Raw genomic sequence first — 23,139 nt, forward strand, 5'->3', positions numbered from 1 at the left:
AAGCTGGACACCTACAGGTATGTTGGTAAATACGTAAAGCAAGGACCTGGGGCTCCATCAGTGCCCGAAGGAGCCTGGCTTTAATGGTGTGTGCTTGGGTATCAGTGCATTCCTGTTAACGAGTTATTACTTGATTAATTATTCTGAACTGAACATTTCAAAGTGGTTTTCTTACTCTATTGTAACATTTGCAGCAGACCCAAGAACTCATTACTGTTTGTAATATTTCCTGTTTGTCAAGTGTACCTTTTAGCTGATGATATCTGGTCCCAAGTTCTAAACTAACATCGCAAGTCTCTCCAACCACAGATTTAGCAACATTGATAAAGAATTGCCAAGTATGACACATGCATTTCTTGCTAAGCCTGTATTCATTTTACGTTTTACTGTAATTTCAAGCATGTAATAAGAATTATAGTCAGCTTCAAATGTTAAAGGATCGTTCTCTTAGCACTGAAGTTGGTGTCTTATTATATAACTAAAATGTTTAAGGCCCTAGCTCAGAGCTTTCAGATTTCCTCCCCGAGTGCATCCTGACTCCCCTGAGTATGCTTTGGGAATATTCCCACTCTACAAGCCTGAAGTTGTGTTTGGGGGCAGGAGAGGACCTGTAACTTCAGAAGCTTGTAAAGAACCAAATGTAGCAATGAGTAACAGTACCAGGATGTTAACAAAGATGTTAAGGAGTCCATGGCAGATTGTGACCAGGCTCTGCTGAGAAACTGATGATTTATTTTTCTTGCTTTGCTGAGGCTGACGAAACTCTTCAATGGAGTTGTTTTATAAGCAGTTGTTTTATAAGCTTTATAAGTTGTTTTATAAGTTGTTTTAAAAGCAGAACTTTTTTGAAATTGTATGGTATTTCCCCTCTGACTCATGTGTCAGACACTCCAGGTGAAATCTTGGGTTGCTGATAGATTCTACTAAGGTGAATTGTTTCATTTCTATTTCAGTCTGGGACCGCTAGCAGCCTGGGGGCTCGGAAGTCGTGTCAGAGAATGGTTTGGGTTGGAAGGGACCTCCAAAGATCGCCTGGTCCAACCCCCCTGCAATAAGCAGAGCCATTTCCAGCTCCATCACTTGTATGATCAGATGGCGTCTTGAGTGTTTTGCAGAGAAGGGGAGCAGGTTTGCTATTCCACATGTATTTTATAAAAAAATCTGCAACTGTATATTGGAATTAAGTGTTCGATTTGATGAGCTGTCGCAGCGGGTTGTGAGGTGAAGAGTCAAACCAGAAGAATGAACTTTCTGTGTCCCAGTCAGGAGGGTCTATGGGTCTGGTCGCTCCTCGTTGGTCCTGTGCACAAATTCCTGAGGTTTTCTGTGTCATTGTAAGTGGCTCAAGTGTCCCCTCTCTTCATTAAGGGGAAACCTTAGTAACTAATAATACGTTTCCCCCTTCTTTTTTGGTTTTAAAGCCTTTAAAGTCAGAGGAGGTTTTTATCCGTACCCTGTGCTTTGGAGCAACTTTATAACTTTTTGAACTGATGTGTATTTTGCTTTTGTGGGCTGGGGAGAAAAGATCGTCAGGGCTGAACTACTGCTGGTTTTCAAACTTTACATTTCACAGTTACAGTTATGATGTCGGTGTAACATCTCTGAGGGTCCGTGTGTTTCTGCATCCTACGCTGCTCTGAACTGAGAACAGTTCAACAGGAATAAGGGTTGTTTTAAATACATCAGAAAACTACAAGAAGTGACTGAGCACTAGAAAAGGACGGGACTCTCTTTGGTGAGCTTATTAATAAGATAAAATATCAGAATGCACTTCTAAAAATTCAGAATAGACCCAAGTTATTCTAGATGGAAATCTTTCACATGGTCAACTCTGTTACTTGGAATAAGAGGAGAAGTCAAGTCATTAATTTGTTAATTTTTTTTTACAGCCTTGCATATAATTTTGATGCCTCAGAGCTCTTTAAAACTAGCACTGAACAGGCTCGAAAAATTCCCATCATCTCTCAATTGCCACCAATACTTAATTCAATCGTGGTACAAAAGCTGCAAATAGAATTGCAAGAATTTCACACACAAAACTTTTGCTGTTATGTGGTTCAGCAGAAGGCATTTGTCTGGAATAGACATTTTCTGGTGGGTGCTTTGGAAAATTGTGTGGCGTGGGGAGAGTTAATGCCCGGTGGAGGAAACACGTGTTGCTGCAGAGCAGTAAGGTGGTTGTAGAGCCTGCAGGGGTGGGTGGACGGGAGAGAGGGTTGGGGAGCAGCTTTGCTCATCACACCGGGCTGGGGGCTCGGTCCGCAGGCAGCAACATGAGAAATCAGATCGACCTGCTGGCCACCGTCACAGTCCTGGGAGTCCTGGAGCAAGGTAAATGTCCTACATGCGATGCTAGGTAGTAGTGAGCTGATTATATTAAACTGTGGAGCTTGACCCCTGTGTTTTCCTTGGAATGAAAGCTGCTGGTTTCCTACATGGTAAAATGATATAAACATTTGGTCGTTCATGGGGAAGTGTCGTGCCTGAGGATGTTTGGTATTTAATAGGGACTAAATGATTCGTAAACCTCAAAGCCAGCATCCTTGAAGGAAATGAAATTCAAGTTTTACTTTAAAACTTATAACCATTTCCACAATAAAACATCTTCAAAGCACAATATCTTCTGTGATTGAATTTTAACAGGAAATTTGTAACTTAGGGTGGCTGGAGGTAGCTGAGATAAAGGCAGGTTAACAAAGGCAGTGGTGAAGAGGTTCCCCTCAGCCATTATCAACGTGAAATGAACAAACGAATCCAGGGAAAGCAGAGTTGTTCCTCCCCTCCCTTCTCTCAGCTGCTCTCACTTAGAGCTGGGTCACTGCACACCCTGTGGAAGAGGCCAGAACACGCAGACGTTTTCTTAAACGACTGTCTGTGTGTATTTAAATGGATGACAGGTTGTGCAATACGCAGGTCGTACAGCATCAGGTTATTTATGTTTCCAATTCCCTTTTCTTCTGCATATGTTGTAACTGTTTTTTGCAGGCACATGTGGACTTGTCTTATCTTTAACCTTTCAACATCTGCCCCTACTTTGCCTTCTCTATCCCGCTGTTTTGTTTTTTTATCTTCTTTATGAGAATACGACAATCCAGTTAGGACCTTGCTAATCCAAGTGACTCACTCAGCAGCAACGCTGCCTCAGCCACCGAAGGAATTGTTTTTATAAGTTAGTTTTCTCCTGTGTGAAAATTCTTATTTCAGTAAGTGCAGCAAGGTAGCACCTAAATGTAAAAGCTTGGAATATCAGCAATCACACATGGGAATGAGAACTCTCATCAAACAGTGAGACAGTCCAAATCTTCATATTAACAAGTTTTCAACCTTACAGAGGTCCAAAGGAGCTGATGTAGCAGATACAGAGTTTGTGTTTCAGCCCAAACCTGGCACAGGCTGATCACAGCATCTCATGATCATGAGCATCTCTAATTGACTTAATGACATCCCCGTGCTCCGCGGTTCGGTTGCTGCTCTGTAACACGGGGCCATTCTCATACAAAAGCTTTGCACCCATCTGACTGCAGGTGCACTAATACTCTAAATACAGAGCGCAGGGTTTAAAGAGAAGAAGGATTCTGGGTGTGAGCGTGAGCTGGGTAAGGTGTTAGTGTGCGGTGGCGGCCTCCCTGCAGGACTATTATTATATTGTTATATGTTTTATATATATAATTGTTATATTCTTACATGAATCAGGACAGAAAAGGTTTGAGATCTCTACTACCCACTATTTTTCTGTTATAATGAACAGAATTTAAACAAACATTTATTATATGACTGATCTGTGAATTGACAACAGATGCTGAAGAAGAAAAAAAAGGCAACTAGACTTTTAGGTGACTACGCTTATGGACAATACCAATTTACTGGAAGTGTAATTAATTTATCTGATAATATTTGCCATTATATTTAAATATAAATACCCCATCAGAAACTGTTAGGGGATCGTTTATGAGTAACAGCTTTACCAGACTTTCAAGGAAGCACAAACAGGGGAAGTGTAATAAAGGAGAAATTTCTCCTTAACCATAAGCATGGCTGTTTCAAAGGTACGGCTGAAAAGCAGGGTACAATTTTACATTTTACCCACGATCGGTGTTGGAGCTGCCAGGGAGCAGCACCGCGGGCTCCACTGCGGCACACGGGGTGCGGGTCTATGCAAAGCACCAGGCGGCACGTCGGCTCCGTGTACACGGGCCCCTGCCACCATAACCAAATCAGAACTTAAAATATCAGCGTGAAATAAATGGCATATATATTCCAGATCATGTGTGAAAGCCCTGGACTATGAACCCAGGCACCATCAGGTCTTTTTCTCCAACCACTTCCTTGATTCTGAGATAAATAAAACACTGCCGGGCCGTCACCCTCCCTGTGTTGTTCTTTTTTTTAGCCTATTTTGTGCTGCAGGTGATCTATGCCCGGCGGAAGTACAAGATCTCCCCTCCCGAGACAAGAGGTCCCCCAGAATTTGAGCGGATCTTCCGAGCCCAGTAAGATTTTGACTTTTTTGTTGTGTGGTGACTCCATCTAGAAATGACTTGAGTCAAGCGTCGCTACCAGGGAAGACTGAAGTCACCCCTCAAGATACCTTTTCACTTACTGCTCCTACGTTTTTTAATGCTTTGTGTGGAGAGGTCTGAGTTTGGATTTGGAGCACTTTAGCTGGAGTGTTTCTCTCTGTGTTAATCCTCCTTCAGCGCTGCGAGAGGCAGCCAAGTTACCAATTAGTGGCTGCATGGAAGAGGTGCCGAGTATTAATGCTTTATAATCATTAAGCTATGTTAATTACCTGATATTTGCTTGTAAGTTTTTGCTGTTGAACCGAAGCAGAGGGCCTTGCTAGCACGACCAGTGATGACGTTTTAATTCTTCTCCTTTTTATTAGCCATCGTGCTGGGGAAGCCAGTGCTCATGGGGTTTGCTCCGTTCCTATGGAGAGAGCGATGCTGGGGCTAAACTGGGAATGTTCACAGGTCCCTTCAGCTCCCAGCAAGCACCGGATCCCATCTTTCATCTCAGCCACACAGTTTCATAAGCGATCGAAAGGAATTGGCTTGAAGGGTCGCTCGAGCGCGGCACTAAATCCTGAACAAAGCAGCTGCGTTTCCTCGCCAGCGCGCAGGAAACATTTGTGAAGCGTCAAAAACACCCGCATTGGTCCTTTTGCGATGCAGTGAGAGGCCAGAAGCGTGGGAGGCATCAGCCTTCGCTAGCTGGGGAGCTGCTGATGTGGCTTTTAATTAAATAGTGGGCTGTGTGTTAGCTGGGTTGTGCCATGGGGCTGCAGAGAACATAACCTCAGTGAACTCAGGTTTGAAAAGGTTTTTCTTTCTTATAAGGTTTTTTTTTCCCCCTCCTTTATCCTTTTCCCTGTTGAAAAGGATACAAATGCATAATTTGTTTTTATATATTAAAAAAATGTGTGTGGGGAAAGGTACTGATTTATTACTCACTCCTGGAAACCTGGCAGCCCCTCCTCGCCGAGGCTCAAACTGCATTTGCAGCATAAGGTTCTTCAGGTTTTTTCCAGCTCCCAGTCTGGCTCCACTCCCTGAGACTTGGTAAATTTTTGGCCAAATTTAAGATTAAATTGCCTAGGGAATGGTAAAATGTTGGAGGAATCAGAAACAAACCCAGTGTCTTTCATAGCACAGTCGTACCGTCCTTTCTTGCAGAAAAACTGTATTTTTGTCAAAGAAAAAGGAAGGAAGAAAACGTGGCTGGGGATTTGATCACCTTCTGCTGAATTTGATGTGGGAGAAGGCTCCTTCTTGGAGCAGACTTGTGTGACACCCAAATTTGAGCTGTGCTTGCCCAAGGGGAACAGAAAGCTCCTTAAATAACTCCAAGGAACCTCTACCCTTGAAGCTTCTAAGCTCGTAGCTGCACCCGATGTCTGAGAAGGCACCGTGTGTGGGGCCAAGGACAGAGCCCAGGGAGGGTCCAGCAGCCACGTCTCCATCTCAGCCACTGCCTGTTGTGTGAATGCAGGTGAGCGGAACCCTGTGCAGTGTTAGGGTGCTTTTCTTCTCTAAAATACAGATATTTGGTGTCCTTGGTTGCAGAAAAGGCTTTTTCACTCCAGCACAGCAGGGCCCCTTCTGGGCCCCGTTCAGTTTGCTCCACGTGCGTTTCCAGCTCTCCTCCCTGGCCTTGGTTAACCGGTCCCTGATGTGCGAGGATGCGGTTTTAACTGATCTCTGCTTCTCACCAGGGCAAATTGCTCCGAGTACTTCCCGATCTTCATCTCACTCCTCTGGGTTGCTGGAATCTTCTTCCATCAAGGTAAGGGGGGGGGGGTGTCGGGGAGGGGAATCCAACACAAACCACACGTGCAAAACAAAAAAAAAACTTGTTTAAATCAGATAATGACTCAGGCACAGCCTCTCTGTACCCGTGAGGCTGTTATTTAAGGAAAGCAAAGTTCCCCCTTGGCTGGACAGATGCAGGAGAGCCCCTCCGGTGTTCATGAAGCTATCGGGAGCAGCCAAGCTGGTCTCCTTCCCAAAGGAGAAGTTTGGTGGTGTTGGCAGCCCATGCTCCTCCACCAGAGCCTGGCTGTTCCCCCTCACTGTTCCCTGTGGATAAGGTGAGGCTGGTGGCCACAACCTAAAGCAGAGCTGCAACACAATACCCAGCTCCTTATGTCGGAATGAGAAACCAGAACCAAGCAATTAGTCACCCACCATCCATCCCTCACCAAGCAAGTTTGTCCTGGAGAAGAGGAGGCTGAGGGGAGGCCTCATTGCTCTCTCCAACTACCTGAAAGGAGGTTGTGGAGCGGAGGGTGCTGGGCTCTTCTCCCAAGTGACAGGGGACAGGACGAGAGGGAATGGCCTCAAGCTCCACCAGGGGAGGTTCAGGCTGGACTTTAGGAAAACATTTTTCACAGAAAGGGTCATTGGGCACTGGAACAGGCTGCCCAGGGAGGGGGTTGAGTCACCTTCCCTGGAGGTGTTTAAGGGACGGGTGGACGAGGTGCTGAGGGACATGGTTTAGTGTTTGATAGGAACGGTTGGACTCGATGATCCGGTGGGTCTCTTCCAACCTGGTTATTCTACGATTCTGTGATTCTAAGCAGCTTTAGGGGTTTTTGTTGCCACCATGGGAAGATGTGAGGGAGGAACACGGAAGGGAGCATTGCGAACCCAAGTCCCAGGGCAACTGCGGGGGACAAAGAAGCTCATCTCTCACAAAAAAAGAAGAAAACCTACTTAAAGTCCCACAGTGTTTCAAATCCGAATCTGTCTGGGTGTGATTCTGGTGGCCGTGCCCCATCTGCAGGGGGTGCCTGAGCGAGGCTGCGGCCCCAGCAGCACCTGGGGACCCCCACTCCCTCCTGGCTTCTCTCCCACAGGTGTGGCTGCAGGCTGCGGGCTGCTCTACCTCTACACCCGCTTCAAGTACTTCCAGGGCTACTCTGCGGCTGCGCAGGGACGGTCAGTACCCAGCTGGGGCTGTGGGCACCACAAACCACTCCTGGGAGGCTGGAAATGTCCCTGGGGCAGGTTTCCTTCCTGCAGGTGGGACTGAAGGCAGGTCTGCGTCACCCCCTTCTCCCCAGCACAGTGTTGGAGGAGGATGGGAAATTTTGGGGCACAACAACCCTGTGCAGCTACAGACTAGGGGAAGAGCGGCTGGAAAGCTGCCTGGAGGAGAGGGACCTGGGGGTGTTGGTTGACAGCGACTGAACATGAGCCAGCAGTGGCCCAGGTGGCCAAGAAGGCCAATGGCATCTTGGCTTGGATCAGAAACGGCGTGACCAGCAGGTCCAGGGAGGTTCTTCTCCCTCTGTACTCGGCACTGGTGAGACCGCTCCTCGAATCCTGTGTTCAGTTCTGGGCCCCTCACCACAAGAAGGATGTTGAGGCTCTGGAACGAGTCCAGAGAAGAGCAACAAAGCTGGGGAAGGGGCTGGAGAACAAGAGGAGCAGCTGAGAGAGCTGGGAGTGTTTAGCCTGGAGAAGAGGAGGCTGAGGGGAGACCTCATTGCTCTCTCCAACTACCTGAAAGGAGGCTGTAGAGAGGAGGGAGCTGGGCTCTTCTCCCAAGTGACAGGGGACAGGATGAGAGGGAATGGCCTCAAGCTCCGCCAGGGGAGGTTTAGGCTGGACATTAGGAAAAAATATTTCACAGAAAGGGTCATTGGGCACTGGCAGAGGCTGCCCAGGGAGGGGGTTGAGTCACCTTCCCTGGAGGTGTTTAAGGCACGGGTGGACGAGGTGCTAAGGGGCATGGTTTAGTGTTTGATAGGAATGGTTGGACTCAATGATCCAGTGGGTCTCTTCCAACCTAGCGCTTCTGTGATGCCAAGCCCTCACCAGAATGCTTAGTTCCCCGGGTTCGTTGCAGGGTCTGATGGCGTTTTCTCCTCGGGCAGGTTGGCACCTCTGTACGCCGGCGCCCGGCTGCTCTGGCTGCTGCTGGGGCTGGCGGTGGCCGGGCTCCTGGCACACTTCGTGCTGCCGCGCTCCCCGGCGTGGGCGGCAGTGCTGGTGCAGCCCCTCCAGCTGCTCGGCGCCTGGTGAGCGGGGCAGCTGCTCTCCAAAACCCAACCCTGGCACCAGCGGAGGGGTGGGAGTTACGTGGAAGGGTCGGGGACCGAGTGTCTCCCCAGCTCTGCGCTTACCTTTGAAGGGAGGTGGGTGCTGCTGCTTTACTGCTCGCGAAGCTCTGCTCTTCAGACATAATGCCCGGTGAACAATGGGTGGCACAGCTGGGTCTGCTCTGAAACCTCTCATGCCCTTGGCTCTGCCTCAGGGAGCACGGGTTGACCCCATACATTGTTGTCACTCCTCTTTGCTGCTGTACTGATCTATGTTGAAGAGTCACACCATGGCTATGCAAAAGAATAAATTCCTTTTCTCCGTAGAAATCACCTGTGATTGTCAAAGGGGCTTTGGAACCGGGTGTGAGAACATCTGAAGGTCAGGGGAACGGGTTGCATGGGAAAAGCCACCACGATTAAAATCAACTTGAAAGGGTGGGTAAACTTCTCTAAAACCTTATCTAAACTTTGGGGGGAAAAGCCTGACGCTAGTCGAAATGCCGATATCTCTGTTTGGCGTTGAGTAGAATGATCTTGACTTGGCCCCGACTTCACTTACCTCCAACCCTCCAGTAGGACTTTGTCCTCTCTCTAGCTTTCCACCTCTGCTGCACACCTGGGTTTTGCTGGTAACTAGAGCAGGCAGCACCCAGGCAGCTCCTTGCTAAGGGCTACGTGGGAATAAAAAGAGCAACCTATTTGGTAAGACAAATGTTCCACCAGTGCAGCCTTGGGTGCCCAAGTGCCTCCCTTGCTCCCTGCCAAGGAAAGAGCTGACCAGCCTTTCTTTAATAACCGATGAAGGTTCCTGTGCTGCTGCTGCAGGGGCAAAAAAAAAGTCTCCCCCTGGGCTGCTCCAAGTCCTTTCCTCAGCCTGAGTGATGCTTTGGGAGCATCGGCTTAGGGCAAGCGCTGAGGAAAAGCATCATCTCAGGTGTCGGGGCTCCCTGTCACAAGTGACTCCCGCTGCTTCTGCAAAGGTTTAAATTTAGCTTTTATTACAGTGCACATTATTTTATATATTTATATATAGAGAGGTACTTGAAAAAATGAAATGTATCCAATAATAAAAAATACAGCACATTAAAGTAGTATAATGCATTCCAGTGTATAGCTGAAGAGACATTGGGATTTACACTAATCCCTACTACTTTTGAACTGAGCTACTTCTGGTTCTTTTTTTTTTCTCTCCCTAAAATTCACACCGATCAATAACCGAAACAGTTATTTAAAGGTTTCTGCACTCAACCTCAAGGCATGAAGACACTGGAGACTTCACTGTGAGTGAAGGGGCTGTGTTCAACGCTGGCAGGCACAGTGTGGCGTATTTTATTTTTATTTTGTTTTCCCTGCCATACTCCTAGCTCCAACCCCTTCGGATATGTTCCTCCTCCACTGAAGGAGCGTCACTCGTCACCCTCACTTAATTCTCAGCTGTGGCCAGGGCTGTTGCCTGGGCAAAGGCAACGCAGACCTTGGCTCCTGGCCACCTCCGTCCCAGCGCACGAGCAGGGCAGGACTCAACGTGACCGAGTCCCCGCTCAGTCCCCAGATCCAGCCAGCAATGACCCTGTCCTGGGCTGGAGGTGCTTTTAGTCCCCACGCTTGCTAAAGCTCCCCCCGACCCCAAACTGTCCCTTGTGTCGGTGCGGCCGTGCACCCACGAGAGGCCACGGGGAGCAAAGCCAGCCCTCAGCGCGGGAGAGTGGGTTCTGCTTTTTACTCTTCTTCTGGAGAAGATGACGTCCTGGCCCCCAGCACCGGCTGGGGAGGGTGGTGCCGGCCCGGCAGCCCCTTTTCCAAGGCCCATTGGCGCGTGCGCCTGTCCTCACACCCGGGCGAGGCGCCCCGGGGAGAAGGGAGCAGGAGGGGAGGGAGCAGGACCGGGGATCCAATGCATGTCCACCCTTCCTCACACCTGTGTCACTCCGCTTTTTTGATAAAAATCTGGAAAGAGAGAGCACTGGAATTAGAGAGAGTGCAGGGGGAGGCAGTGGGGAGGCCCAAGCCGTCCCTCTGCCCACGAAGCCCGGCGTACCTCGCTCAGGATGATCCACACCGGGGAGTCGGTCTGGATGGACAGCCGGATGGCCTCCAGCGGCCCGAAGGATGGATCCACCTCGCCCTCTGCGACACCTTTGGAGAAGGAGCCTGGTGGGGAGAGCAGGGAGTGAGGTAGGGACGCCAGCAGCCACGGCAGCCCCTGGCCTGCAGCTCCCCGACACGAGATGAGCCGAAAACCACGGACATCAGCACAGTGCAAAATGTGACACTTAAAGGAACAAAAAAATCAGCTAAACAAACCAAAATGGGGAGTGTTTGGCTACATATCCCTGCTGCACAACAGGGAGCAGAGTGGCCTGATGGCAGCACTGTCCTGGAAGAGAGAAATATTGGTTCAGGATCCACGCCATGGAGGCAGATCTTATTTCCATAGTGCTAGCAAGGTCTCAGCCTGCTGCTATGTCCCATTTTGGGGTGTGGTTTTGTTTTTTGAAGATGCAGTTATGAGAAACCAGCCAGCATGCAGAGGAATGCTAAAACGGCAAAAGGTTGCAAGTGCTGGCAAATTTTTCTTTCATTTGTCTACTGAAAAAAACACAGGCATCTTAGCAGAGACCCCAGGGCTTCACTGGGACCCATAGGCTGTGAGCACTTGTTCTAGTCCAAGGGCAGGACAAGCACTAAAACAAGCTTAGGTGGTAGGAGACAAAGTCCAAGCTGCAACTGGTGTGAGTACCGAGAGGCTGTGGAGGGAGAGTGCAAAATCACCCATGTTGAAGGTTTTTAAGATCAGGTTAGGCACGTGGAATCATTTGGTCTCAGCTCTGAGTAGAGACAGGCAGAAGCATAAGACAGAAAAGCACCCAAAGAAGACACCTAGTCCAAGAGGGAAAGGAGGGCAGTGAAGGAGATGAGACAGTGACAATTAAATCCTGTTCCAACCTGGCTCCCAGCAAGCAGAAATTGCTCTTGGCCAAGCAAAGAGCACTAAGGGTCTTGATTTACTTGCAGGTGAGGATATGGGCCATGTCATCAAACCCAGCAGGCAGCTCACCACCCCTCACCCTGCTGTACCTATCTGGATGTAGCCATCCGGCGTCCTGCGGTATTTGACGGCTGTGCCTCTGCCCTCCTGCAAGGCTTCCTTATCCGACTGCAGGCTCTGCAGGAAGGAGAGGAGCTCCACACAAGGCCAGCGCCAAGAGCCGCCCCGAAGCCCCAAGCAAAACCAGCAACCCCAGAGCTGCCCTTGCCAGCAGCCCTCGGCATTTCATCCCCCCACCTCACGCCCAGCACTTGCTGCCCTCGTGCTGATGCTTCCACTGCACCATCCTGGCTCCCTCCCCTCCTCTGCAGCCACCCCAGCATCCCCTCTGCAGGCACAGACGGCGACTGCTCAGCGCAGCATCCCTGCTCTCGAGGTGCTACCACCCCAGGTGTAACCCCTGGTTCCCAGGTTTTCCCGATGGCTTTAAGTAGTTCCCTTCTCTCAAACCTCTTTCACTTCCCACTTCAACCCCATCTCCGCTCTCAATAAAACACTCACATCAAATGGCAGAACCTCCACAGTTGTATTGAAGAGTTTGTCTTCTGGGTGCTCGATGTTCCCGCTGCGGAAGAAGAACCTGTGACAGAGACCAAAGCCATGGAAACCCACACTGAGTGAGGAGGGACACGATGGCTTTCACCCCAGCTGAACCAGCGAACAGCTCAACCTAGCAGGCACCTTCCCCAAAAGCCCACAGGCACATGGTTTGGAAGGAGACTTTCTGTGCCAGATTAGCTAAAGAGTGGATTGCTCGAAAGCACAAAGGGCTCTGGCAAACACGGCCCCACCAAAGAAGGGTCGAGTTATCCTCCACCTGGAAGAGCATCGCTCCCTCTTCCTGGACAGCCAAGCAGGAGATGAGCAAGAAATTCAACACGAGCCAGAAGAGCAAAAGGGAAGTGTCTCCACATGCTCCAGGCTGTCCCCATGTCATCCCCTGTTGACCCCCTCCAGGCACTGGCCTTTCAATGCGGAGCGGTTTGAAGAATCTGAATCTGATGAAGTCTCCAGCAGTGGGAGTGAAGGCCCAGAAGAAGTCCTCCCGCAGGTAAGCCTTCTCCAAGGTGAAGTGCTGGTAGGTTTTCAGGCTGGTGCTCACCTCCGCAGGAGGGTTGACGTGCTCTTTCCGCAGGGCGTGCTTGCCAAAGTCCTTGTCCTTGGTGGGCACAAAGCAAAAGGACAGAAAAAGGTCGTGAGCTGCCCTCACCTGTGAAGAACAGGGGTCCTAGCAACAAGAAACCGCAAACTAGAAGCTCTCAGCTTGCACCCTGCAGAAGGATGAGGGACAGAAGTGATCAGAGGAGGCACCAGAGAGGGCAATGCGTGGCTGGATCCCAGGAAGACACAACTTCAGGAGAGGCAGCACAGAGAAACACCCCAGCTGTGCACTCCGATTCAGCACCAAAGAACTTGTTGTTGTCCAAACATCCCTGAGCACGCGTCCCTGCCCCAGGATCTCTGCAAACAGTCCTCACACTTGAGAAGAAGGTGGGTGAGAGGTTGATGATGGCATAAAATTACTGGACTACACAGCCTGACAGGCTCTGCACTGTGATACAAACTGGATTACAGCATCCATTTACCAAGGGATTGGACAGACCCAGGACTGAGCACAAACCAGGGATGTGTCTATGGCTCCTGCACACATAGCTGTGGGACACTTGATTTTGCTGATGTTTAAATACACACAAACAATTTAAGCTCTTACCCAACAAGCTCTAGTTCACCTACTGACAAATCCCACGAATAAGGACAGGGGTGGGAAGGAAGTCAGATCAACCCAGGAGTCATCTCTCCAGGGTTTTTCAGTAGACGCTTCAAAACTGCATGCCTGGGTCATGCTCTGGCCCTCAGGGTGGGCATCCAGGACAAGTACCAAGGTTTAAAAGCCAGCAGAAGCTCTTGGTACTTCTCACTGCTGTGCTGAGTAGTAGGAGCTACATGAGCTCACTGTGATTCAGAACTAAACACAAGCACCGCACAGAAATCCACTGTCCCGCTAATTGCTGTCACTGATGTCCCCACCCCAAGAGCAGCCAGTGTCCGTGTCCCTGCAGGCCAGGCCTGGCAGAAAGGCTCTGCAGCTTGGATGGACAGCTGGTACCCACCTTCAGCTTCTGTATCTTCCCAGCCAAGGAGGAGTGGGTTCCCACGTGCTGGAAGAGCGAAGGCTTGAAGCGGATCCTCAGGTTTGCCTTCTGCCTGTCGCAGTGTTTCTGAAACGAGACAATCCCACAGTGCCCCACGCTTAAACCTCTGTGGTCAACCATGACCCAGGAGATGAACGGACAAGGGCACGAGAAGAGATAAACATCCCTGCCTCTCCATCTCTATGTCTTGCTGTGTTATTCTGGTTTTAATTTGGCAAGAGGGTTTTTTAACCGCACTCTGGAGGAAGCTGACTGTGACTTGGTCAGTGACCTCTCAGGCTTTGCTGGGCAGGTTTAAACGCCAAATGTCTCCTTGCCAAGCATAGCTTAGCGAACACTGAGCAAACCTCCTCTGGATGCTGTCAGGTAAGGACAACTAGAGAATTCTGTTTCTTTTTGCACTGGCTTAAAGGAAAGCCCTTTCCTTGCTACTCAGAACTTGGGATCTGCAGGTACACTAAGTCCTGGGATGACTCAGAGCCTAAACGAACAGGTAGCAAGTGTGGGCTCTTCTCAGAGGGGCAGAGGTCTTTGTTAGCAGCTGTCGTTAAGCAGATGTACGACATGTGCCACTGTCTGAGCTGTTTGACTGTTTCGCACCCATCCTTCCATGTAAACAAATGAAGATGCAACTCCGATCCAGTCGGTGATTTTCCAAAGGATGCAGGGAGAGAGACAACGCAGAAGGAATAAAGACCAAAGGGGAAAACCACTGAGAGTCTGGAGACGAGAACTCACATTTTAAAAACAGTTCATTTCTCTCAGCTTGGGGGAGCAGGACAAAAATACAGGGTTAAAAACTGGAGGGAGAAGGTATTTGTTTTCAGACTTCTGTTTTTCCCAAGGAAAGAAATGCACGCACCCCCCTACCACCATCTGCTCTCGCAGCCTCCCACCCAAGAGCGTCCCCGGCAGAAATCCCGCTGCCTGGCACCGCGTCACCAGCTGCCTGGCACCAGGCAGGGCGCAGCGGGGAAAGCCAACCACACCGAGCCCCTGCGACAGGCTGCCCGCACGGGCCACTGCCACCACGCCGGCAGCTGTGAAATTCCAGGCATGACCCCTGCGAGCTGCAGAGGAGATAATCCCCTAATCCAGCTCACGTTACATTAGAAAATTAAAACCAGCCATGCTAATGGGAGAGACCTTGCTCACTGCCAGCAACCCAGACACGTGTCAGGTCCTATCTCACTCTGGATGGGGAGAGGAGGAAGAAGGGGAATGGAGGGAGCTACAGCATCTCCTCATTTCTCTTTCTTCCCTTTTCCCTTTCTGCTAAAAAAGCATTTGCTGAAAGCCGTGTTATCTTAGTCAAGCCAGGAGGGGGAATGGCTCAGTGGGTGGTAAGAAGGTCATCCTTTCAGACAGCTCTACCCCAGGTAAATCTAAAATTAGTTAAAAAAGAAAGAGCAGAATATATCCAGAGCAGGCAAAGCACTTACCAAAAGCTCAGGTCAAACAAACTTTCAATCAAAAAGACAAATCCTCCCTGCTACCAATTTGATTCTGCACAGTGGGATTTACAAGGGGAAGTCATGTTTGAAAGGGCGCTGTGCAGAGTTAATCATGCAAACAGTGGGGAAAAGGAGCCACAAATCCAAACGGAAAGTAGGTTAATTTTTAAAAAAGCAACGCAGTTAAGAGGTTTGCAGGTTCCCCAAGGAAAACCTTGGCTCTACCAGGTAGGGGAGGAACGAAGACAAGCTAAGGAGGTGATCCTGTGCAGTAGGATCTGCATTTAATCAGTGCTCAAGCTGAAGGTTTTGAAGGGAGTGGCACAGAGAGCAGTATCACTCCCAGCTCCATCCTAGCATCCCGCCCATGGCTGAGGACCCTGACGGCTGCCGGACAGCCCTGGCGATTGTCACACTTGAGCACATGGTTTGAACTTCCAGGAGGACACGACAGGCATCATCTGAGACTGGTCCTGCTGCACACGGGGGGCTGGAGCTGCCATCACAGCCTCTGCCAGGACCAGAACAAATTAAACCACATCCCTGCCTCGGTTCTGCAGAGCCCTTCGGGTGCCCTGTCCCCACCAGCACAGAAACATGTATTCACCCCCACAGTGACCACTTGCTCTGGCATTTGCCACCACAAAATAGTTGTGGCCACAAAGTCCACCCTAAGCAACCGGCTTCAAGCGCTGCACAGACTCTGCTGCTCGTTCGCTGCCGGGGGAGGAGAGTGAATGAGCATATGAGTAAATACAGTATGTTCAGAGAGGAGACAGGAGAGTATCTGGTGGTGAGCTCATCTTAGGTTTGCTGTCATACACACTCCTCCTCTGCCCTTTCCACTCACTTTTTAGCCCCTCGTTGCTGCCACTGATCCGAGTTCAAACACAGTATCTGCAGGGCACAAGGGCTTCTTTGCTGCCACCTGCAAGGTTTTGTGCAGGCACAGATCTGCAAACAAGGCAGCAGCATGAAAACAGAGCCCATTTCACCCTCTCTGCATGCTCCTAGAAACCCTGACAAGAGCTTCGCATGCTCTAGCTTCATTTTGGCTTGCTCTTGGGTCAACCGGGGTGAGCTCCCTGGGCAGCCTGTGTGCCTGCTCCAGGCGGGTACGGCACACGAGCCCAGAGCCTAAGGGTTACTCTGGAGTTACAGTCAGTGAACAGGAAATGGTTTCAGGGAGAGAAGCAGATCAGAATGAAAAACAACACAGAAGAATGGGGAATAGCTACTGTCCTCGAGGACTGGAGGAGGAATACCCCGACAGTGCTTAGATGCAGAAATAATGCCTTTTCTGACAGCTGCAGACTACAAAAGCCTGAACTCCCAGGTCTTCGCTTTCACAATGCACAAGGACACCCCACAGCGCACTTCACAGGGATGGCACAGCTCAGTGCAAAGTCAGTTAGCACCAGAGCTCACAGAAATGCTCCTCTGGAGACACAGGCCAAGTGTTCATCTGCCCACACACAACAGAGATTTCCCTTCAGCAGAGGTTGTTTACGTACTGCATCTTTCTCAGGATTGCAGACTTTCACCCAAAGGATGTGATCCAGCAGCCAGTCAATGGGTTTGTCCTTATAGAACATCAGGATGAATTCAACGATCAAGCTCAGATCCAGAGACTTGAACATTTTTCCTGCAGCACAAAGGAAAGGAGAAGAGAGAGAGGAGCTATGGCATGGAGTCAAGAATGAGAGTTGGGAAGAAAAAATCTGGGAGACTGAGCTGTGGAGGTTGGATGTGTCCATCTCTCTACATAAAGGAAATAGCATGCAGCTCTGTTTTATGTACCAGTACTGCTGGCGTTGCTAATACAGTCCCAGATTTAATACTCATCGCAGAATTAGAAAGCATTAGTGTCTCACAGGTCATGACAGCATCAAAAGGTCTAAACCCTTCCATTCAGCAAGGAGAAGTACAGATGAAAAACATTCAGCCAGCTGCAGGACAGACCATTTCCTGCCCTGAAAACTGCAAGTTTTAAGCCAGTCAAACCAGTATCCAAAATAACAGATCAAGCTGCTACTGCAACCACGTACTGCTGTTCCCAAAATAGTTCTATGCTGATGTAAACTTCCTTTTGCAAACTGTTAGGCAACTCCAGATCCCATCCAGCCTAAAAGCTACTGGTCATATCTAAGCTGTTCGGCTGTCAGCTGTGCCACCGACCAGGTTTATTTTTATAGAGTATCAGCAGTACCAGCGTGAGGATCCTTCTCCCCTGTGCAAACACTACATAAGCAGGGAGAGATCAAGCCTAAATATTCTACCATCTCATGGGGACAACTCGCTGGACCAAAAGCCTAAGTGCCTGCAAGAACTGGTGGGGACAAGTGCCCACGTCTACCTGGGACTGGGGTGAGTGGGGGAGAACTTTACCAATAAATCCCAGTTGAGAAAACTCCAGGATCATCCACTCCTCAGAGGGCTGCTGCAAGGCAAAGTTCTTCATTGTGCTGAGATAGTTTGGTTTGGCCACGATATCATCCTCCAGCTGCAAGAAGAAAGGATGCTCAGTGCCAATGACCCATCCAGGTTCCAGTAAGAGCCTCTCTGCTGTAGATTGGAGGAAAGCTTTGGCACAGACCTAGTTTATTATGGAAGATACTCCAAGCAGATTTTTATCACCCAGTCTAACAGATAAATGAAACAAGGATTCCTGCCCTCCCTAGTGAGGGAGGTCTCCAAGCCTAAACCAGTTTAGAAGCCTAGCTTTTCAACCTATCTGGTTAAAACTCATTCTCATTCTGCTTCATCAAGCAACCGGACACGCTCTTCACTCTCTCTCAGCTGGATGCAAGCTGCTGTGAACTCACAGGTACATCCATCTCCCCTCTGCCCCAGCACCAAACCCACCTGCACATAATAGATGCCTTTGGACTGGGCGTACATCATTAAAAAGCAGTAGTCGAGGTTCTGCTTCGTCCTCCACCTGCAAGAGACAAACGCAATGCAAGCACCGGTCTCTCCCGGGATGCTGGGCTGCTCGGGGGAGCCCACAAAAGCTGGGTTCAGGCCAGGAAGGTGACGGAGCTCTCTGAGGAGGGGATGGCATATGGTCTCTCTCCCTTCTGGTCACAAACTACTCAGCTAAGAGCTACAGGAAAACTCAAAGACTTCAATATGAACCTCAGCTGGGTTAAAACGATGGAAATGCTGCAGCACAAGGCAAGCCCCCTGCAAAGCTGGTGCCAGTTCCCACCCCATCACCAGCACACCCTTCCAGCTCTTGGATAACACAAGTTTAAGGGCCTTGCCTGGGCCTATGGAAGAGCTTTCCCTGCAAGAGTCGGAGGGGAGACGCTGCAGTTACTTAATTCAGGGCTTACTTGGTTTTAAGCTTATTGATTCTTACCTGACTCTTTCCTTGGGGTCCCCAAAGGATTCCCGCAGGTGGGAGAAATCAGGATAGAAATGTGGAGAAGGGGAAATTACCTCCAGGAGACCTGAGTGTATTTCCTTTGGGAATCTGAGGAAGAAAAGCAGCAGTAAATAAATACCTCCATGTCTGACACACCATTTAATAGACCAAATCACTGGGTAAACACTGAGCAGCAGAACCAAACAAAAAACACAGCCTCCAATATAAAACTTCCCCAGCAGCTAGTGGCTCACTAAAGGACACCAGCAGGGACTGTCGCAGAGTTTTAAAGCTGCTCTCTCCCTCCCATGGTCTCTAATAGCCCCATGCTCACGTGCTCCCCCCCAGCATCCCTCCTCCTTCCCCTGCACACACCAACTGCTCATGACACGCTGGGCTGACAGCACAGAATTTCTTTGCAGGTGACCCATAAGTGCTGCACACTGACTGCCCCAAATACCAGCTGGAGAAAACAACTTTTTCCACCACAGGAGAAGCTAAACTATTTTTCCCCGATTTCCTGAATTGCTCAGTGTTTAACCTCTGTTCTCTGCAGTCCCGTAAAGCTGCTTTGTAGAGAAAGCAGGGGACCAGCACAAGGCTGCTCACTATGGTTTGCAGAGGGTGGTCCTGCCTCAGAGGTTGCAGAGTCCCAGGACGTGCTTTAAAGACACCCACACAGACATCTTATGGTCCATAAGGATAACTAGGACAGCTGAGATAAAGGACCAGGGGACAGCAGAAGAGGAAACACCATCTAGATTTGCTTCTGCTTGAAGATCCCACAGCTTGGCCCAAAAGACGCTGCACAATATTTATTGCACTGATAAAAAACATGTGTCAGCTCTAAAGAGCAGCCATGAGCACCATGTACTCTCTACAGGATTAAACGGACCTGCAGACTGGTGCACCAAAGAAAGGACTTGCTGGCATTACCGGCATTTAGAGATTTTCCAAATGCATCAGTAATTAAAAGCCATGTTGCAGAGATTGCTATGCATTTCTGATACGTTCTTTAAAACACTGCTGTGCTGTAGTTAGAACAGCTAGCAGAAATTCTACCTAGCACACTGATAAAATCAATACCTGTTTTCCTTATAACATAGTTAAGAACCCGTTAAAGAGTCAAACTCAAACAGAAAAAATAACATTACCCATCTGAAATATACCTACAACAGCCTTGCAAGCAGAGATTACTGCAACTGTGAGAGATAAGTGGGAAAACTGGTTATTTTTATACAGTTCTTTTTGAGAACATTTGGTACAAAGCTGATTCCCTTTGTTTGTGCAGAGCCAGGAGGACAGAGATGGGGCAGAAGGAGACAAAGCAGCAACAATGACAAAAACTTATTTTTCCCTTCTATATTCCCTCCTTGGGACTGGCAAGTTTTTCAGCTAGCATTTTCAACTCTTCTCTTCCTCAGGCAGCAGCAAACCAGAAGCTTCCCACTGAGCTGACAAAACCTATAGCGCAGTGGCAATGGTGTTCTCCCTCCTGCAATATAAGGTCAGCCTGCCCTGGCCCCACACCACCTCAATTTAATTTGGAAGAAAAATAATTTCAGTGAATCAGGGAGGGGCAGGAGGCACTGGAGAGGGGGCCGGCAAGAAATCAAATAATTAAGTCAATTAAAGTTTCAGGCCTTCCATGCAGAAGCACTCCCCGCAGCAGCACCCAGTAATTTCACCAGGATCCAGGGGACAATCAGTCCATTATCCCGTGGTAAGTGTGTCCTCCTGGCAGCAGGGAGGAGGAGGGGAGCTCTGCCAGCTCCTGCACAGCAAGATGGAGGGCTGTGTGTCAGCTCTTCTGCAAGTGCCTGGGAACACAACCCTCCCCGCACACATCCCAGCCCCTCTCCCACCATTGGCTCGGGGACAGGGGACACTGGGAGGATGTGCTGCCCTTTTGCATCTCCTCATGGCGACTGCGATCCTTTGGAAACATGCAATTGCAGGAGCTGGATGGGAGTCACAGCCTCTTCTCCCACCACCCTTTTTTTCTTCCAGCTGCTGAGCTCTGATGCTGTTAACGCCTGGACCAGCTCACCGTTAATAATCTGTCACCAGCCTCTGCTTAAGCAGCCACAGATGAAGCTGCAAAAGCCACTAACACTCCAGGACACAAATAGCAGCTAGCGTGAGAGACAAATCTAACTAGCGCCTAGAACAAGGGAAAAACAAACAGGCTGGAGCAGTAAGAAAAATGGATCGTGGATTTTAAAGAGGAACAAGGCAGGAGCATTTGGATGTGCTTACCACACTGCCCAGTTGCTCTGACTCTGCAGAGCAGGTAGAGGGCTGCACTGGACACAGAAACAATTGCCAGGATTGCTGGAAATCTAAATAATCCATTTTCTTGCAATGCCACAGAACAGAAAGAGCAAAATGAAACGGTATGACCATATTAAATACTGCAAGCACAAAGCAGCCTCCTGGAAGTTACGTATGGGATGCATTTTAGAACAGGCAGAAAGTGGAAGCTGCAATAGCAAAGACAGCTCAGAGTTTAAGAACAGAAAAAACCCAAATAGCAACAACAAAATACAAAAGGGAAGCAAAAAAGTGTGTGTTTTCTCCTTAATGGAGCCGTTCCTTGGCCTCGCTACAGGCACAGACCGTACTGCCGTAGTCATTTGGAAGTGCTTACAAGTTTTTGATATTCTCTGCCACTCCGGCTGTGTACTGCGGATCCGTCTAAAAACAAAAGATAAGCAGTGTTAGATCCTTCTGCCTCAGCCTGTGCCTCCCTTGGCTCAGAAATCACCTTGAACCCACTCCAGGGGTGCTATTAGCATCCCTGTACCATCTTCATGTCTCCTTTTACCCAGCTTAACTCTCCCCATGCTGACAGACTCCAGACTCCGTTGTGGTCAGTGTTAACCAAAGGCATCACACACCAAAATCCACCTCAAAGGACTCAAGATCCAGCACATCTCCGCATGCTTGCCTGGCATTTCAGCCCACTGCCAGCACCAAGCGTTTGCACAAACCTCTGGCTATTTTTTTTTTTTTCTCTATACACACTGGCTTTCATCCAAGTGAATACTCTTGGCAGAAAAGGATCTCCACCCCTTTTGTGAAAGAGAGGGATCTATTTATAAGCATACATTTTTCATTTCAGGTTCGGTCTGACGCTCTTCTTCCTAAAACAACAGTTTGTTCCCACAATCAACCTGGCAATCCGGAGCAGTTGGGAGACAAAGGTCAGCAGCGCCGCACGCCGCTATCTGTGGGTGAGGAAAGTGCAAACACAGGGACAGACACTGAACAGAAACCATCTGCACAGTGATGGGGAAAACAAAGTCTAAAAACAAAGGACAGGAGACCTAAGAGCAAAAAAAAGTGCCTGTTTCCTGGTGGCGGTATTGTTTTGGGAGGTTGTACGGATCATGGGACCATGTGGCCCAGGCAGATCTGCAGACACAGCATCACAGAAGCCAGGACCGGCTGCCACCGTGCTCAGCGCGGGGCGGAGGTGAGAAGTGAGACGCTGGGAATGTATGTCACAAGCTGAGGACAGCGCTTCCACGCTGGAACAGCGACAAGGGAGGGTTTTCTCAAGATGAAAAAGGTCCCTTTCCCAAACAAGGCTCAGGCTCCTTCTGCTGGACTGATTTCTTACCCCAGTGCTGCCAAGAAAACAGGAAAAACAAAGACAGGAAAGATGCTCCTGGCTTTGGAAGCTAACACACAGCTCTGCTCCATGTGCCTGGCCATCACCAGAGGGGCAGGTTGGCAACAGCCAACACAGCCAGCCCCAGCTCCTCTCCACCAGTCAAGAAGTCCCCGGCTCTCCCAGACAGCCCGGCCACCATGGATGATACCCATGATGGTTAGCAGTGGCACTCAGAAATGAGAAGCCCCCATCCCAAAAAGGAAATTCAGTTGCTCCATTTGTCCTCATCCTGAGTGTCCAAGTCACCCAGCACTCACTGCAGGTTCCTACCACCCTCTCCATCATTTACTCTTTATCCCGTGCCTGAAGAACCCTAACAAGCAACGCCAAGCGCAGGTATATTAAGAAACACTTTGTCTAGCAAGAGGCAGAGCAGTGGTTGACACTTGCACTGGAGGAGGATGTTGTGTCTGCAGGAAAGAACAGTGACACTGGTGATCTGCAACAACTACCATCGCTGTTACTGGGATATGATGTTGTGCTCCTGCACTTCACAGCATCAGAATTAATTTCTTTGTTGTTCACTCCCCTTGTCACAGGTATACCCGGGCAGTCAGGTGCTGCCATCCTGTTTTCAAGTCAACTGAAAAAATAAATGAATTACTGTAGTCCAAAATAGATGTTTTCGGTCAATTCCTTAAAATCTCTCATGTTTTCACTCAGCCTCAGTGGAAACAGTTATAAAACCTGTCCTGCTCAAAGAGAAACGATGGCACTTCGGGCTGCACCCATCCATGCACAGCTTCTTGTGTAAAACACCAGCCAGCAACCCGAAGGCCAAGTGCTACTCAGAATGTCAAATTACAGACAAACAGGCAGCACACCCGGACATTTATCTTTGTTTCGCTCCCACTAATGTGTCACTGAGGTTTATCTTTCTCACTGG

The 23,139-nt window shown here is 49.3% G+C and overlaps 2 protein-coding genes across 2 annotated transcripts in view; one reads left to right on the forward strand and one right to left on the reverse strand.

Moving 5' to 3' along the window:
* The first annotated feature begins 2,212 nt into the window (after positions 1-2,212).
* Positions 2,213-8,668, forward strand: LOC138727039 (leukotriene C4 synthase-like). The gene is made up of 5 exons (XM_069869174.1): positions 2,213-2,331; positions 4,391-4,490; positions 6,215-6,285; positions 7,358-7,439; positions 8,381-8,668. Exons 1-5 carry the CDS (start codon positions 2,274-2,276, stop codon positions 8,526-8,528), a joined length of 459 nt encoding a protein of 152 aa, XP_069725275.1. The 5' UTR covers positions 2,213-2,273; the 3' UTR covers positions 8,529-8,668.
* Positions 8,669-9,529: 861 nt separating this feature from the next.
* The window catches only part of MGAT4B (alpha-1,3-mannosyl-glycoprotein 4-beta-N-acetylglucosaminyltransferase B), a 50,196-nt gene continuing 36,586 nt past the window's right edge, over positions 9,530-23,139 (reverse strand). The window contains exons 5-15 of the mRNA XM_069869718.1: positions 21,225-21,271; positions 18,569-18,682; positions 18,070-18,145; positions 17,593-17,707; positions 16,719-16,849; positions 13,709-13,816; positions 12,563-12,756; positions 12,099-12,177; positions 11,627-11,714; positions 10,587-10,699; positions 9,530-10,495 (exon numbers count right to left, since the gene is read on the reverse strand). Coding sequence (XP_069725819.1) covers positions 10,472-10,495; positions 10,587-10,699; positions 11,627-11,714; positions 12,099-12,177; positions 12,563-12,756; positions 13,709-13,816; positions 16,719-16,849; positions 17,593-17,707; positions 18,070-18,145; positions 18,569-18,682; positions 21,225-21,271 — 1,089 coding nt within the window. The 3' untranslated portion in view covers positions 9,530-10,471. The remainder of the gene's footprint in view (positions 10,496-10,586; positions 10,700-11,626; positions 11,715-12,098; positions 12,178-12,562; positions 12,757-13,708; positions 13,817-16,718; positions 16,850-17,592; positions 17,708-18,069; positions 18,146-18,568; positions 18,683-21,224; positions 21,272-23,139) is intronic.

Source organism: Phaenicophaeus curvirostris, chromosome 15 (genome assembly GCF_032191515.1).
Source record: "Phaenicophaeus curvirostris isolate KB17595 chromosome 15, BPBGC_Pcur_1.0, whole genome shotgun sequence".
Classification (NCBI taxonomy): Eukaryota; Metazoa; Chordata; class Aves; order Cuculiformes; family Cuculidae; genus Phaenicophaeus; species Phaenicophaeus curvirostris.

Bases quoted from the DNA above. Each gene is read 5' to 3' on its own strand.
- LOC138727039 (XM_069869174.1), top strand. From the start codon at position 2,274: ATGAGAAATCAGATCGACCTGCTGGCCACCGTCACAGTCCTGGGAGTC. The intron at 2,332-4,390 runs GTAAATGTCCTA...TCTTTTTTTTAG, and splicing joins CCTGGGAGTCCTGGAGCAAG to CCTATTTTGTGCTGCAGGTG. The intron at 4,491-6,214 runs GTAAGATTTTGA...GCTTCTCACCAG, and splicing joins GAGCGGATCTTCCGAGCCCA to GGCAAATTGCTCCGAGTACT.